The sequence below is a fragment of the Meles meles genome, chromosome 1, assembly GCF_922984935.1.
Source record: "Meles meles chromosome 1, mMelMel3.1 paternal haplotype, whole genome shotgun sequence".
Lineage (NCBI taxonomy): Eukaryota > Metazoa > Chordata > Mammalia > Carnivora > Mustelidae > Meles > Meles meles.
In genome coordinates this window covers 119,947,304-119,963,702 of record NC_060066.1, presented here as the reverse complement: position 1 = coordinate 119,963,702, position 16,399 = coordinate 119,947,304, and the positions used below count along the sequence as shown (strand labels likewise).

General features: G+C 41.2%; 1 protein-coding gene across 1 annotated transcript; it reads left to right on the top strand.

Annotated features, from left to right (window-relative positions):
• The first annotated feature begins 1,760 nt into the window (after positions 1 to 1,760).
• Positions 1,761 to 12,947, top strand: DDX20 (DEAD-box helicase 20). Its single transcript, XM_045979293.1, has 11 exons — positions 1,761 to 2,164; positions 2,634 to 2,728; positions 4,857 to 5,025; positions 5,646 to 5,760; positions 5,881 to 6,023; positions 6,168 to 6,306; positions 6,403 to 6,461; positions 7,893 to 7,975; positions 8,298 to 8,403; positions 8,519 to 8,620; positions 11,132 to 12,947. The coding sequence occupies exons 1-11, from the start codon at positions 1,864 to 1,866 to the stop codon at positions 12,289 to 12,291; spliced, it is 2,472 nt and encodes an 823-aa protein (XP_045835249.1). The 5' UTR covers positions 1,761 to 1,863; the 3' UTR covers positions 12,292 to 12,947.
• Positions 12,948 to 16,399: the final 3,452 nt, after the last annotated feature.

The window sequence follows — 16,399 nt, the reverse complement described above, 5'->3', positions numbered from 1 at the left end:
CTCTTTCAAATGGGATTACTTTGCCAAAGCACGCTCCCCCTGCCCAGTCATTTGGAATCTGGGTATGTGCACATGTGTGAAAATAGGGAGAGAGATAATGATCAGAATGATGATATAAGGACAAAAGAAAAAGAATATCTTTGGATATCTGGTTCGGAATTGTGAATAAGATTAGGTCCAGAAATAGTTAAATTTGAAATTATGACTAAGACTTGGTCACAGGAGCTTGTTTATTCAATGTTGAGCACTTACTATGTTTCAGATCTGTGTGTGTGTGTGTGTGTGTGTGTGTGTGTGTGTGTGTGTTTCCCATTAGGAATACGGAAGAGAACCAGAGATGTCCCTGTCCTCATAGAGTGGGGGGAGAAAGACAATAAACAGAATCTCAGGTAGTGGTAAATACCATGAAGAAAAATAAAGCAGAACAAGGGAACAGAGAGTGGTAGAAAAGGTGGGGGTAGTGGAGGAGATAGGGGAACTAGGTTAGATGATAATAATAGGTAGGGGTGAGATAGGTGATGGGCATTAAAGAGTACTCTTCTCATGGTGAGCACTGAGTAATGTACAGAATGGTTGAATCCCTGTATCGTACACCTGATACTAATATAACACTGTTAACGCTACTGGAATTAAAATACATCTGTATGGATGGAACTGGAGGGTATTATGCTGAGCGAAATAAGTCAATCAGAGAAAGACAATTATATGGTTTCACTCATATGTGGAATATAAGAAACAGTGCAGAGGATCATAGGGGAAGGGATTGAAAGCTAAATGGGAAGAAAACAAAGAGGGAGACAAACCATGAGAGACTCTTAGCTACAGAAAACAAACTGGGGTTCCTGGAGGGGAGGTAGGTGGGGATTAAGGTAACTGGGTGAAATGCATTAAGCAGGGCAGGTGATGTGATGAGCGCTGCCTGTTCTGTGCAACCGATGAATTACTGAACTCTGTATCTGAAACTAATGATGTACCATAGGCTGGCTAATTCAATTTAGTTTAACATAGTATTAAAAAATAATAGGTCAGAAACGACCTCTTTGGAAAAGACGATATTTAAGCAGAGACCTAAAGCAAGGGAAAGTGGCAAAGACTGTCAGTTGTCACCCTTGCGATGGTGGTACATAGCGCCAGGGACAGCAGCAGCGCCCAGATGACCTGATAGATTTGGAATGTCCATCAGACTTCCGAGGGGCGCGGCTGAGAAGGCAGACGGATGTACACATGTAAGTTCAGAGAGCGGTCTGAGGCCGAGCTAGGGCCTTGGGAGGTGTGAGTCGGGCCTGGCTGCAGTTCAGCGGACGATATGGGAGCTCCGTGCGCCAGGTGCTGGGGCTGGCGACGGAGATGAGTGAAGCGATACCGGGACAGACTCGGACCGGACAACGGGTAGTCCGGTATGGCTGTGCTCGGAGCTCCGGGCGGGCGGAGACAGGCCGGGCAGCCGCGCCCTCCCCTGCGGCCCGGAGGCGGGGAGCGTGACGCCCCACGCGCATCACAAAGCCCGCATTGTGAGGGTGGCGGGGCGGGGCGCGGGGCTGGCTGGACCTCCCGCGGAGGCCCGGGAGGCGGGGCGGCGCCCCCACCGTGAGCGCGCGGCGCCCTCTGCAGGCCGCCCGCGGGCGCATCCCGGTAGCCTCCTTCTTCCTTTCCTCCCTCTTCCCGCCTTCCTCCGGCCACATATTTTGTCGTTGTCGCTGTTTCCGAGACTTCCTAAGCCTCCGGCTTCCGTCCCTTCACCCATCTCCCAGGCCAAGTGTGTCCGTGTCTCCTCGGGAGGACTGCCAATAAAGTTTTTCCTCTTCTCGCTCTTAGGCTTCCTCCCTCGCCTCAAGTATCGCGAGATCCGGAGGCGCGGCGAGCATGGCGGCGGCGTTTGAAGCCCCAGCGGCCTTAGCGACGGTGGAGGCAGCTATGCCCGCGGAGCGTGTGGCCTCACAGCTCGCGGCCTCGGAGCCAGTCCCCGGGCCGGTGCGGGGCCTGCGGACGGCTCACGACGTCAGCGGTCCACGGACCCGCACGGGGGACGTGCTGCTGGCGGAGCCGGCCGACTTCGAGTCACTGCTGCTGTCGCGGCCGGTGCTGGAGGGGCTGCGCGCGGCTGGCTTCGAGCGGCCCTCGCCGGTGCAGCTCAAGGCCATCCCTCTGGGACGCTGCGGGCTTGGTGAGGGCGGGAGCTGTACTCCCGCCGGGAGGGTCCGGGAGGAGCCCCAGGGCGGGCGCAGGTGCAGGCCTGTGCCTATGGCCAGGCGCTAAGCGCCTTCGAGCCTCACTTTCCTCAAGTTTCCTCACTTGTAAAACAGAGGCGCGGTGTTCTTTTGGAAGGTGGTTACAGCCCTTTGCACGGTGACCGGTGGCTCTCAGTTCCAGAAGATGAACGGTAGAGGTTCAGGGAAGAGGCATGTTTCTGGATATGACCTCATGCTTTTTTGAATTAAAAACGAAGGTGCCATCTGGGTCCTCCTTGGAGACCCTTCTGGTTCTTTGATTTCATGTTGGTATCTAAGCTTTTTTTAGTCAGTACTGGCAAGTGATATACGTGCATGTATATGTATATATGTGCATATAGATGTATATATGTATAAATACACTTTATTTATTTATTGGTTTACTCATTTGTTTTTCTTCCTCAGATTTAATTGTTCAAGCCAAATCTGGCACTGGGAAAACCTGTGTGTTCTCTACTATTGCTTTGGACTCGCTTGTTCTTGAAAACCTAAGTACCCAGGTGAGTGTAGCTCTGAGAACCCAGAGGAGGGTATGTTATGTGGATCTTATCACAGGTTGGATGCAGTACCAGTAGCTCCTGAGAGACAGAAGAGATGAATTTGATGAATGATTCAGTTAAGTCATATGAAGAGTATAGAAGTAAAGTAGACATTAAAACCGTTGAGTGGCTTGGTGGTGTGGATGGTGACCAAGGATTCGTCATTAGCGTTAGAAGTTTGGAAGTTCCTGTTACTGCATCTTAAGTAGATTAAGTCTGCCATGGGTGTCAATTTTTTCATGACCTGAAATTACAGGTAGTTCTTTATTCTTTTACTTGCTGACTCAATTGTAGGATTTAGTATTTGGTGTGACTGATGGTAACATGGTGCTCTGGCTATTGCTGGTAACTGCGGGTGATTCTTAGAGCTTCTGTCCTATTGATCTCCCATCTTCTAGGTTCCCTTGGAGTAGATCTAAAGATGGCCTTACCCAAATTAATAAGAGATTTAGGTTTGGGGTTCGTCTCTTCAACAAAGTTTGGCTTTGCCCATGTTATGTATAAATAGTATGCCAGTACATCCATATTCAAAGCTTTTGAGTCTTATAACCACCAAATTCTGGGTTATGCACATAGGAAATCCTTCTGCTTCCCAAGGACCTAAGCTATTCTACTTGTGAATTTGAGACGTATTCGAGATTTTGGCTTCTGACAATTTGGCAGTAGGTGAAATGCCAAAACGCTGAATAAGTTCCATAAACCAAATTTGTCAGATCTTTGTGTTCTCAAAGTAATACATATTCATTTTTGAAAATTGGAAAATTCAGAAAAGAAAGAAGTACCAAGAAACAGCACATACTCTTACCTACCCAGAAAGAAACTGCTGTTAACTGTTTTGGCATATTTTACTCTAGTTTTGTTTTTTTTGTTTTGTTTTTAAAGGAACTTTTTTCTTCCCGTAGCTGAGAACTTGTAATTTTACCTTTGGTTGATAGTTACATTGCAGAGTTCTCACTCTGAGTCTCAAGGCTCCTTTTTCATGGACCTAGATATCTGACCCTGATTTGGTCCAGTGACATGGCCTCCCTGCTGTTCTTCTAGTACACTAAGAACATTACTGTCATAAGGCCTTTACATTTGCTGTGTTCTCTTCTTGGTTCCCCAGGTGTCACATAGATAGCTCTAGTCTGTGGTGTACATTTAGGTCTCTGCTCAAATGTTACTCTCTTAGTGGCCTTCCTAGATTGCCCCATTTAAAATAACTCTTTTCCTTCCTTGTCACTTCTCTCTTTTCCCTGTTTGATTTTTTTAATAGCACTTTTCATTGTATGTCATAATTTATGTATGTTTGTTTATTGTGTATCTTCTTACACAGAATGAAAGTGCCATGAGAACAAGGACTGTGTATTATTTCTTTTTTTTTTTTTTTTTAAAGGAGAAATGAGATGCCTACTATGATTTCCAGGAAAGAGAATCTTTTTTTTTTTTTTTTTTAAAGATTTTATTTATTTATTTGACAGAGAGAGAGAGATCACAAGTAGGCAGAGAGGCAGGCAGAGAGAGAGGAGGAGGCAGGCAGAGAGAGAGGAGGAAGCAGGCTCCCCGCAGAGCAGAGAGCCCGACGCGGGGCTCCATCCGAGGACCCCGAGATCATGACCCGAGCCGAAGGCAGCGGCCCAATCCACTGAGCCACCCAGGCGCCCCGTGTGTATTATTTCTTGTTTTAAAGATATTATTCATTTATTTGAGAGAGAGAGAGAGAGCATGAGCCATGGGGAGGAGGCAGAGGGAGAGGGAGAAGCAGACTTCCCACTGAGCAGGGAGCCTGATGTGGGGCTTGATCCCAGGACCCTGAGATCATGACTTGAGTCCAGGGCAGGCACTTAACTGACTGAGCCACCCAGCACCCCGGACTGTCTATTGTTGACCATTGACTCTACAGCAACTTACATGTTGCTTAGTACGTAAAGTAGGTTTTTGTTTAATATTTGTTGAATGAACACATAAGTGAATGAATGGAATAGCTTCCCTTGTCTATAAAAACCCATCATTTAAAATGATCGTTTAAATGAAAAATAGCTCGCTGTAGTATGAATGTGCCAATCTTCCACTGGCTTGTTAAAGGTATATATATTTTATGCTTTTTTAGATTTTGATCTTGGCTCCTACAAGAGAAATTGCTGTACAGATACATTCTGTTATTACAGCTATTGGAATAAAAATGGAAGGCTTAGAGTGTCATGTCTTTATTGGAGGGACTCCATTATCACAAGACAAAACCAGACTTAAAAAGTGTCATATTGCTGTTGGCTCTCCTGGTAAGATATCACCCTGTTCATAACTGGGGCTTTTAAGGAACCGAATACTTTTCATTTCATAGAAGTGATACAATTAAGGTAAGAATATGGGACTCTTGAATAAATATGATAATTATTTTGAATATTATAAATGAAGAGGCTTAGACCAGTAAGATACAGACACATGACTGGATTACCAACAGAACTTAAGAAATCTCCATTCTGAAGGATGTTTAAGCACACATATAGAATTGGCTTCTGAGAAGAGGAGGAATGAAATGTTTTTCATGAAGCCTTTCTAAGCCATGGTTTGGGATTCTTTGCTTCTCTATTAATCATTCATTCACGAATCACTCAAATCAGAATTTAGTATTCAGGGTCTTAGCATTCAAGTCTTTTGATGGGAACAGTGTTATGATCATACTTACTGGTGGTGAAATGTGAGAAAAAAATAATGGATTTAGCCAAGATCAGAACTCAATTTCTGATTTGTGGTTCAGTGTTTAAATACGTAATGATGAGGGTCGGGTCAAGAAGGTCAGCAGTATAACCTGTGAGTAAGTAGGGTAACAATATTGGCTGAGATTTGCACACATTTAGTGCCTCTTAAATATTTCAGTATGCTTTTTTCTGGAATTTAGGCAGAATTAAACAACTGATAGAACTTGACTACTTGAATCCAGGCAGCATACGTCTGTTTATTCTTGATGAAGCAGATAAGCTTTTAGAAGAAGGCAGCTTCCAGGAGCAAATAAAGTAAGAGAAATAACTTGCTTGACTATTAAAATGGTGTCCTGAAGTGTCTCTTTTTAGCTTTTCTAGGTGGTAGTTACTGTGATTGATTTCCATGGTGTGTATTTCTCTTCTGTTTCACAGCTGGATTTATTCTTCCTTGCCTGCCAGTAAACAGATGTTGGCAGTATCAGCTACCTACCCTGAATTTTTGGCTAATGCTTTGACAAAGTACATGAGAGATCCCACTTTTGTAAGACTAAATTCCAGTGATCCAAGTCTCATAGGTGAGTATAGGTATTGGATACTTAGATTCCTGGTTTGTGATATTCTGGATCTTTCCCTTGCCTAGTGGGCTGTTGCTTTCATATTTGCTATTAGGATATAGCAAATATGTTTGTTTTAATAGAAGACTCTTGACTTCTTCGTAGGTTTGAAGCAATATTACAAAATTGTCAATTCATACCCGTTGGCCCATAAGATTTTTGAGGAAAAGGCTCAGCATTTACAGGAACTGTTCAGCAGAATTCCATTTAATCAAGCCTTAGTCTTTTCTAATTTGCACAGCAGGTAATGTACCTTAAGGGGTCACCCGGGGTACTTGTGAAATATAAGGTGTTAGGATTGTATTTATAAAATTATAACCCTCTATGTTACTTTTCATAGAGCACAACATTTGGCAGATATCCTTTCTTCTAAAGGCTTTCCTGCTGAGTGCATTTCAGGTAAGTTCAGCTTTTACTTTAATCTGTGTTTAGTATTTTGATTTGAAGCCTGTCCAAAGTCAGGAGGAAGAAATAGTACTTCGTGAGTTGCCTTATGAATGTGAGGTTACACTGAGTCTTCAGAATAAAGGAAGTTCCAGGTGAATTTTATATTGGGATTTGGTATAGTGGTATTCTTGTTCTTCAAGAAATGACTTGATATATAATATGAAATTGGAAAATTGGGATGAATTGTCCGTGAAGAACTTAATAATTTTATAAAGTTTGTCTTTGTCATCTTCAGAGAAAAATAGATTGCTTTTTTCCATAATCATTGTAAAAATGCAAAGAACTGCTACTGAATTAATTGCTTTAAGGTCTTGTGGAAGGCAAAGATGAATTTTTTTTTTTAAGATTTTATTTATTTATTTGACAGAGATCACAAGTAGGTGGAGAGGCAGGCAGAGGGGGTGGGGGGAAGCAGGCTTCCGCTGAGCAGGGAGCCTGATGCGGGCTCAATCCCATGGACCCTGGGATCATGACCAGAACCGAAGGCAGAGGCTTATTAACTCACTGAGCCACCAAGGCACCCCTTAAGATTTTATTCTTTTTTTTTTTTTTTTTTTTTTTAAGATTTTTATTTATTTATTTGACAGACAGAGATCACGAATAGGCAGAGAGGCCGAGCAGAGAGCCGAGCAGAGAGCCCAGTGCGGGGCTCGATCCCAGGACCGTGGGATCATGACCTGAGCTGAAGGCAGAGGCTTTAACCCACTGAGCCACTCAGGCGCCCTGTTAAGGTTTTATTCTTAAGTAATTTCTATATCCAATGTAGGGCTCAGACTCACAGCCCTGAGATCAAGAGTTTTATGCTCTACCCACCGAGCCAGCTGGGTGCCCAAGATGATTCATTTTTGACACAAAGCTAAATTATTACTGCTGACCTAATAAGAATGAAAGATTTAAAGGAATTTTTGATCAGTGAGATCCTTTTTAGTGTTTTCATTGATAGCTTAGTTTTTAACCTGTTAGCCTAAGCTTGTCTAGTCATTATGTGTCATGAGATATTGGGGAGAATGTTCTCTAATGGACAATATTTTGACCATAGATCATACTTCTAAACTAAATTTATAAACAGCTGATTATAGCAATTTTATTTTCCTAAGAATTATTCTACTTCATATGTAACTTTGCAGATATAATGTTATATCTGCAGGCATAACCTAGTCACCATTTGAAATTAATTTTTGAATTTCAAGTTGCCTGCCTAACCAGATTTTAAAAGATTCTGACTAGGTCTTAACCTAGAATTGCATATAAGGAGAGAGAATTAACTTCGGTTGGTGTATTTTTCAAGTGTTAAGACTGGTAGTTACAATTTCTGCTTTTTGTGGATTTGATAGAATATGTGTTAGCTTATTCTTATATGACTTTCTTTTGGGGTGTTTTTAGGCAACATGAATCAGAATCAGCGTCTTGATGCTATGGCCAAACTGAAGCAGTTTCATTGCAGAGTCCTCATTTCCACAGATTTGGTAAATTGCCTTTTCAGTTTGAGTGACTAAGCCATCTTGACTTGGGCTCTTTTATCAGATGCACAGGTTTCATTTATTATTTTATGTGGGTGTATCTGATAAGAATATCAGAAGGGAATTGTCTTTCCAGTGCTGGGGAATTTACTTTCTTCAAAGTCTTTTATATTTTCATCTTTATTCTTGAAACTGGTCATTAGAAATGAATTTCCTTTGCCCCGATCATCCTCCTGTTCTTAACTTAGCTGTTGGTTATATCAGAACAGTCGGATGTGTGTTGATGCCAGTGTAGCAGTTAATGCAGACACTTGTTCTCTTCTTCAAGACTTCACGTGGGATTGATGCTGAGAAGGTGAACCTGGTTGTAAATCTGGATGTACCATTGGATTGGGAGACATACATGCATCGGATTGGCAGAGCTGGCCGTTTTGGTAAAAAAAAAAAAAGTTTGGCTGCTTTCTTGAGGAGGAAGAATTGTAGATGTGACAGGTGGAGCGTCACTTACGTGAAACTGATCTACTACATAACATTCCTTCTGCACTTTAGGTACTTTGGGGTTGACAGTGACCTACTGTTGTCGGGGAGAAGAAGAAAACGTGATGATGAAAATCGCCCAGAAATGTAACATCAACCTTCTGCCTTTACCAGGTATATTTTGTCTGTTCATTTTGCCGTCAAAAGAATAATCATACTGGTTTTAGGCATAAAAATAATAGCTGATATGGAGTACTTAGGATATTGGGTTCCGTTCAGTATGTTAATTCATTTAATTCTCACCACAGCCCTGTGAAGGGTGTGCTGTTACTACCGACTTTTTGTGAATGAGGCTATCAAGGCATTGAGAAGTTAAAGTAATTTGCCTAAGTTCTTATAGCTCATAAGCAACAGGGAGAAGATTGCAAGCTAATTCCTGGCACATGAAAAATGTTTTATTACTGTATTGGCTTCATGTTTAGCTTGTAACCTTGTAATTCCATTTTATCCTTTTATATAATACGGCATATATTTTATTACTTTTGTCACTCTAAAGGTAATTCTTGCCATATTTTCCTTCATCACTATGAAGAAGGAGTAGTATCTTTGAATGCTATTTTGAAAATTTTGAAGTGTTTTCTTTCTTTCCTTTTTTAAAAAGTTTATTTATTATTATTATTATTTTTTAAACCATAAGAGACCCTTTTTTTTTTTAAGATTTTATTTATTTATTTGACAGAGAGAGATCACAAGTAGATAGAGAGGCAGGCAGAGAGAGAGAGGGAAGCAGGCCCCTGCTGAGCAGAGAGCCCGATGCAGGACTCGATCCCAGGACCCTGAGATCATGACCTGAGCTGAAGGCAGCGGCTTAACCCACTGAGCCACCCAGGCGCCCCTATTTATTTATTATTGAGTAATCGCCACACCAACATGGGGCTCGAACTCAAGACCCTGAGATCAAGAGTTGCATGCTCTTCTGACTGAGCCAGGCACCCCTGAAAGGTTCTCTCTTGATTTTAGTTCATCATTTGTCAAGCTTATTTTTTTAAGTTCCACCTTGGAAACTGCATGTCTGAAACTATTAATGGTCTCTTGAAAATTTTTAAAAAACTGTCATGTGGAAATGTGGTTTATTTGCTATATATGATAAGGTATGCAGTGTTACAGGGTTTATGTGTATATACATGTGTATGTGGACATACGTGTGTGTAAATATATATATAAACATATATAACATACATGATCTTGTAGAATATCAGATATAGTTATTGAATAAATACAGCATGGAATATTTTACTAATTTATATATAACTCCTTTAGTGGTTTTTATAAAGCTAAATTAAGCAGAAGTCTGGGAATGAGTTCTGGCTTTGTAATCACTCATTCTGTGATCTTTTTCCAAATTTCTTTAATTGCTCCAAACTTGTGTTCTGGTTTGGAAAGTACTTGTGTTTAGAAATGGTCTTTAGGTTCTCTGTCAGTTTTAGGACACTATAGTATGTAATTCTATGTGTAAGTCTATTGGTAACCTGTCAAATGATTATAATGTGGAAAAATAAATTGAAAATTGGTATAAGAGGGTTAAGACTTTTGGTGTAGGATTCAATATCATAGCATCTAGTGATAAAAAGAAAATTTGCCTTTGGATACTGGAAAAGGACCTATTTGGATCTTTTTTGTGTTCGTAGAGCCCTGAAATCATGAGAAAGTATATTTGTGGTGTAGGATTTATATTGGAGTGGGAACTTGTAAGACAGTAGACTGCTCAGATGAAGTAACCTGTGGTAGGAATGGGAAAGAAATTGGTGTGTTTGAAAGGTATAGGCAAGCAAGGGATATCACCTTAGCGGGAGTCAGAGCTCTAGTCAGAGGGTCTGTTCAGCCAGCGTTCAGGAGCCCCAGGTGAAGAGTCCTGATCTGAGGGATTAGGTCGTGGGTACATACATGTGAGAACCAGCAGCAACAACAAACTGGCAAGACCTCTGTAACTCAGGGCTCTGTATGTTTTGTCTGCCTAAGATGAAAATGGATCACACTTTGGGAAGGTCAGAGTATGTAAGTGGGAGCAAATTGTCCCACCTGGATGGAATAGGAAATTCAGAGAACTGGAGCCGGCAATTTTTTAAAAAAACTCAGACGTGCCATAGAGGCCATAGATCTTTTTTGCAGTCATCTAACTTTTTCCCTTCTAGAGATTTTTCTTCACTGTTGGGGGGCAGTGATTTCTCCCTGTTGGGAGTATAGAGTGGCGGATTTACTTGGGTGCGAAGTTGTAGTTTTACTATTTCCCAGCTGACAAGCTTTGGGGAGCATAATCCCTTTTCTAATATCTTGTTTTGCTGTCAGCATTACTGAGATAAAAGGGAGGAGTTGGAGAATTGTTGCAGATTTGAACCTTACTCCTAGCCCAAGTTCTTTTTGAGTGAGAGGTATGGGGAAATGTTGCTTGTGGATTTGGGATGGGTCTTGCATATTTGGGGGCATATTTCTTTACTTTACTGCAAGGATTATTTAGGTCTTTTGAAATACTTACATAAATAATGTACTCCTTAAGCTTCTCAGTATACTATTAGTATATTTTATTTCTTAACCTTAATTGACCATGGAAGGCTTTATGAAGTCATTCAAAAATTGCTGGTCTAGAACAGCTCAAAATTTTAGTATTCTTTTGTTCCTTTTATGTAGATCCCATTCCTTCTGGTCTAATGGAAGAATGTTTGGATTGGGACGTGGAGGTTAAAGCAGCTATGCATACGTATGGCTTAGCAAGTGTACCTACGCAGCCCTTAAAAAAGCAGATCCAAAAAATGGAGAGAACCTTTCAAACTCAGAAAGCTCATGGTAACCACATGGCTTCATCTAGAAATACTTCTGTACCTTCACTAGTAGTCAAATCAAAAAATAATACTAAACAGAAGCTTCCTGTGAAAAGCCATTCAGAGTGTAGAGTCATAGAAAGAGCAATGTCACCAAAAGAAGTGGGCTGTGGCATACAATTGGAAGAGCATACGAAGACTTCTGTTGAGATCTCTGTTGAAAACTCTACCGATCAGCACCAGGTCAAAGAAGCTTTACCTGCATCACTGCCCAAAATTCCTTGTCTGTCTTCCTTTAAAATCCATCTGCCATACTCTTTGACTTTTACAGAATTGGTAGAGGATTATGAACACTATATTAAAGAGGGGTTAGAGAAACCTGTGGAAATCATCAGGCATTACACGGGGCCTGGGGATCAGACTGTGAATCCTCAGAATGGTTTTGTAAGAAATAGAATTCCCGAGGAGAGAGTGCCGATACTGGCAAGTAGTAGTCAGTCTGGAGACTCAGAGAGTGACAGTGATTCTTACAGCTCGAGGACTTCTTCCCAGAGCAAAGGAAATAAGTCCTACTTGGAAGGCTCTTCAGATACTCAGCTGAAAGACTCGGAATCCACTCCTGTGGATGGTCATATCTCTTTGGAACAACCTCTGAATGGAAACGACACCCTTAATCCAGCAGAGTATCAAGAATCACCTGGAATCCAGACAAAAGCCAGGCATAAAGAGGGGGCTAACCAGAGAGCCAAGCAAAGCCGGAGAAACCCTCCCAGGCGGTCTTCCTATCGTGCACCGGCAGAACCTCAGGATGATGGTTGGTATGACTGCCACAGGGAAACCCATCCGAGTTTTTCTGATGCCTATCAGGATTATGAGGAGTACTGGAGGGCGTACTACAGGGCATGGCAGGAGTACTATGCTGCTGCTTCTCAGTCATATTACTGGAATGCTCAGAGGCATCCAAGCTGGATGGCAGCTTATCACATGAATACCGTTTATCTCCAAGAAATGATGCGAGGCAACCAGTGATCGTAGGCAGCACCTTCCACCATCCAGAAATACCAACAAGTGATACCTTTGGATAGCCAACCTCCTTGGCCTATAGTAGAGTGGCAGTTTTGAGGAATTTGAAAACTCTTGAGGCTTCCCGCTGGGACACCTCTATTTTTCAGATTGTTTTGACCTACCTGACCAGGTATATTATCTTTTTTTTAAAGAAACTCCACAGATCAGATTCTTGAAGGAAAATTTTGGGGACAGAGAGCTGAAGGATGCCATTTTCTGTAAGCCATTTGAAAAAGAAACATTTAAAAAGACCTATACCAGTGCTTACTTAAAAAAAATAAAAAGAGTTGAGATTTAAAAAATAATGTCAAGTTTATGCTGTGTTCTTGACAAAAGGCTTGGACTATATTTCCATAGAGGTGTGTTCTTGTAGAAATTTGTAGCATGGTAGATCAGAAAATCCCCTCGCCTTTTATGTTTAGGCAGGAAGGACTAAATACTGCTTCAGACTTTCCCAAAGGTACTTTCCTGCTTTTTGCTTCCAGTAAAAGTATTTGTTACCAGTAAAACTGCAAACTTAGCCAAATGTTCATTGACATGTTTATTATTCATCTTCTGAATGTCTTTTAAGATTGTGAAAGCTATGTTTTTACTGTGTATTAAATAGCTAAGGATCATCAGTGGTTGTCTTATTATTTTTTTTTTTTTAAGATTTTATTTATTTATTTGACAGAGGTTACAAGTAGGGGGAGAGGCAGGCAGAGAGAGAGAGGGGGAAGCAGGCTCCCCGCTGAGCAGAGAGCCCGACACGGGGCTCCATCCCAGGACCCTGGGATCATGATCTGAGCTGAAGGCAGAAGCTTTAACCCACTGAGCCACCCAGGTGCCCCTTATTTTTGTTTCTTAAGAAAAGGAGTAACTCTTACTCTTTCTTGGTTCTTGGACCCTTTTATGATTCAGATGAAAGCTATAGATTTGAAGAGTTCCATTCTGTAAACAGGAACTGTATGTGTAATTCTAAGAGGTTCATAGACCCTCTCAAGCCCATGTATGGAACCCAGGTTAAGAACTGCACTTCTCTGCTGGGAGGCTAAGGGAAAGTTCTAGCTCTTTAAGTATTTTTCGGAAGCTTGAATTCATTCTGTTCAAACTCTTCCCACAGTGTCTCCTAATCTTATGTCTTCTAGAAATTTCCCCCCAGTTTTTACTTTTAATGTTTTTAATTTAAATTTTCTCCCAGTTTTTACTTTTAATGATACACAGTGGGGAACATCTCATTCTTCTGAGATGATGCATCTATAAATGACAAGTTAGAAAAAAATTTGATTGGAAGTTACAGCAGTTCCCCCTTATCTGGGAATCTGCTTTCTGCGGTTTCAGTTACCCCCCAGTCAATTGTGGTCTAGAAGCAGACGATCCTTTTGACATATTGTCAGGCCGGTAGTAGCCTAATGTTATGTCACAATGCCTATATCCTCCACCATCACATGGACATCCTGTCATCCCAGTATCACAAGAAGAAAGGTGAGTACAGTACAGCAAGATTTTGAGAGACCACATTCGTGTAACTTGTAGTATGTTGTGATTGTTCTATTATTACTGTTAATCTCTTATTGGGCCTCATTTATCCACTGAACTTTATGTATATATATACATACACATATATATGTATATGTACATATTTATATACAGGAAAAAATGTGGGTATATGTAGGATTCGGTACCATCTATAGTTTCAGGCAAGGTGCACTGGGGACCTTGGAACATACTCTCTGTGGATGAGAGGGGCCAACTGTACACATTCTTTGATTCCTTCTCTGGGGCAGTCCTTTCATGATTATGCGTTTGGTGATTAAAGGTGATTATTATCACCTTTTTGTGAACTGGATTTGTGGTGAGAGAACCTGTTACAGATAGAAACGTATTTACTTTTTAAAAGGAAAGTTCTTCTTTCCTATATGCATACTTAGCTAGGCAATACAAACATTTACTCCCAGGGCTGTCCACAAACATCCACGGCCATTGTCATTTACTGTCCACCACTCACCTAAGCACCCCCCTGAACTCCTGTTTCACTTGGATTCCAGTCATCCAGGTTGGGCAATGGTAGGCTTTACTTACACGTTTCTGTACTGTACATGTATTGCCAAGTTAGAATGAATTAGATTAACTCTGTAAATAGCAAATCCATAATTAGGTCCAGCATATCATTAAGAGGTAGAGACTTTAATTACACACATTTCAGTAAGATCCTGTTGCTATATAATTGAACTTACCTCTTTTCTTCTACCCTTTCCCCTACACTACAGCCAAGTTCACAGTCTGTCAAGGCTAGGGGATTTTAATTAGGATACTGCTGCATCTTAATTAGAGATGAGGTTACTCATTAGTCTTGAAATTAATTGGATTCTCTTTTTAGGTCTCTTTGTCATATTTTGTGTTTGCTTTTTTTTCTTTTTACTAGAAAAGCTGGAAGTGAGGATACGTATAACAGGAAAATGATAGCTTCATTTTCCATAAGCATTTCCTTGGAAAATTTCAGCCATTCCCATCCCAGAGAAGGGTGGCTATGGAAGGAACCTGCCGCTATTTGTGCATGATTATATGGAAGACTTTTTTGTTTAGAATTGGCAGTTGAGGTGCCTGTCTCCATCACCTGTTAGGAACCATAGATAGGTTTTAGGTAAATTCGCTTGTGAATGCTTTGTGATGTAGTCGAAAGAGTATTTGTCCTGGTGGAGGCTTTGCTGCTGCCTCCTTTATCTTCTACCTGTCATATAACCTCTCAGGGTCTAGTTTTCTCATCAATTAAATGAGGTAGCTAGACTAGATTTTTAGGTTCCCTCCCAGTTTCTAAGACTTAATTATATGACTGATAAGAGAAAATATAGTTAGGGAAGAGAATAAACATTTCATGAATACAGAGAGCCTTTATAAATTCAGGTGATTTGGATAAAGGCCAGTGTGAATTGGTTTAACATCTGAGTTCTAGAGTGCTAAACTGTACTGACCACAACTATTCAAGTTAAGCTTTCACTTAAATTAGGCTAGCAGTATTAAGATGTAGAGAAATCTTTAGGGAACCTGCAGCTGTGGATAATTCTGACTTAGAAGACATTTATTTTGTGTAATAAAGTAATATTTTCTAAATTAGCATAAGTATTATAGTAATACCTAACCTTTTAGAAACGTGATCTAAATACTAAACCCCTGAGTACTAACAATTGAACAGGAATTACACTATGTGAAGACCAAATCGTATGAGACAAGGGAATAGTTTGACGTTTTAGGGGTTTTTCCCCCTCCCCTAAATATAAATAAGTTCATATTTCAAAATAAGGGGATATTTTTGATAGGCATAGCTGACCAGTGGAACTGGATCCATCACCAGGTTGTTCTCTTGTTTTGGCAGAATATGGTTTTGTGCCTCTGTGAACAAGCACATATGTCCCAGTTAACACTGAGCGCTTTTCAGTGAAAACAAACATGCGTTGCTCAGTGCACATCTGGTTTCCAGTTCCTGGGCTCCAGATTGTGGATCTGTGGATCCGTAGTGACACCTAGTGGGTGATCAGGATAGGAGCACCTGTATTTCATAGCCAACTTCTAAGGCCTTGGAGCACCTTGATGTTCCACTTCTATTTCGGTTTTCATTGACTGGGATGTGGTTGTGGGGAAATTAAAAGGATTCCCATTGTTGTGGGGGAATGTGTGTTGTTCATGTGATGGTAGAATATGAAAATGCCTGTTCTTCTCACTACCTAAATCAGAATTAGTAAGGTTAGAGCAAGTCTTCAAGATATCTAATACAGTACCCCCATTCTTAAGATGAAACACACTGCAGCCAAGAGAAAAGTGCCTGAAGGGAAGTCATGCAAGGAAGCGAGAGAACCTAAATGAGAGCCTCCATCCCCCAATTCCAGAGCTTCCTGCCCTACCCTACATAGAATTTCATTTGGGGGTTTCTTTTTAGTGTCAGACCCTGGTTTAGAGGAAGGAGAATTCTCAGTATTCTCAGCAGAACCAATACTGATCGGTAAAGGCAGATTTTCTTTCAGTAATGCAAAGCTGGGGCTCAAAACAGGGCTGTGACAAAGGCAACACAGTGCTTGTGGACATCTCTGACAAACGT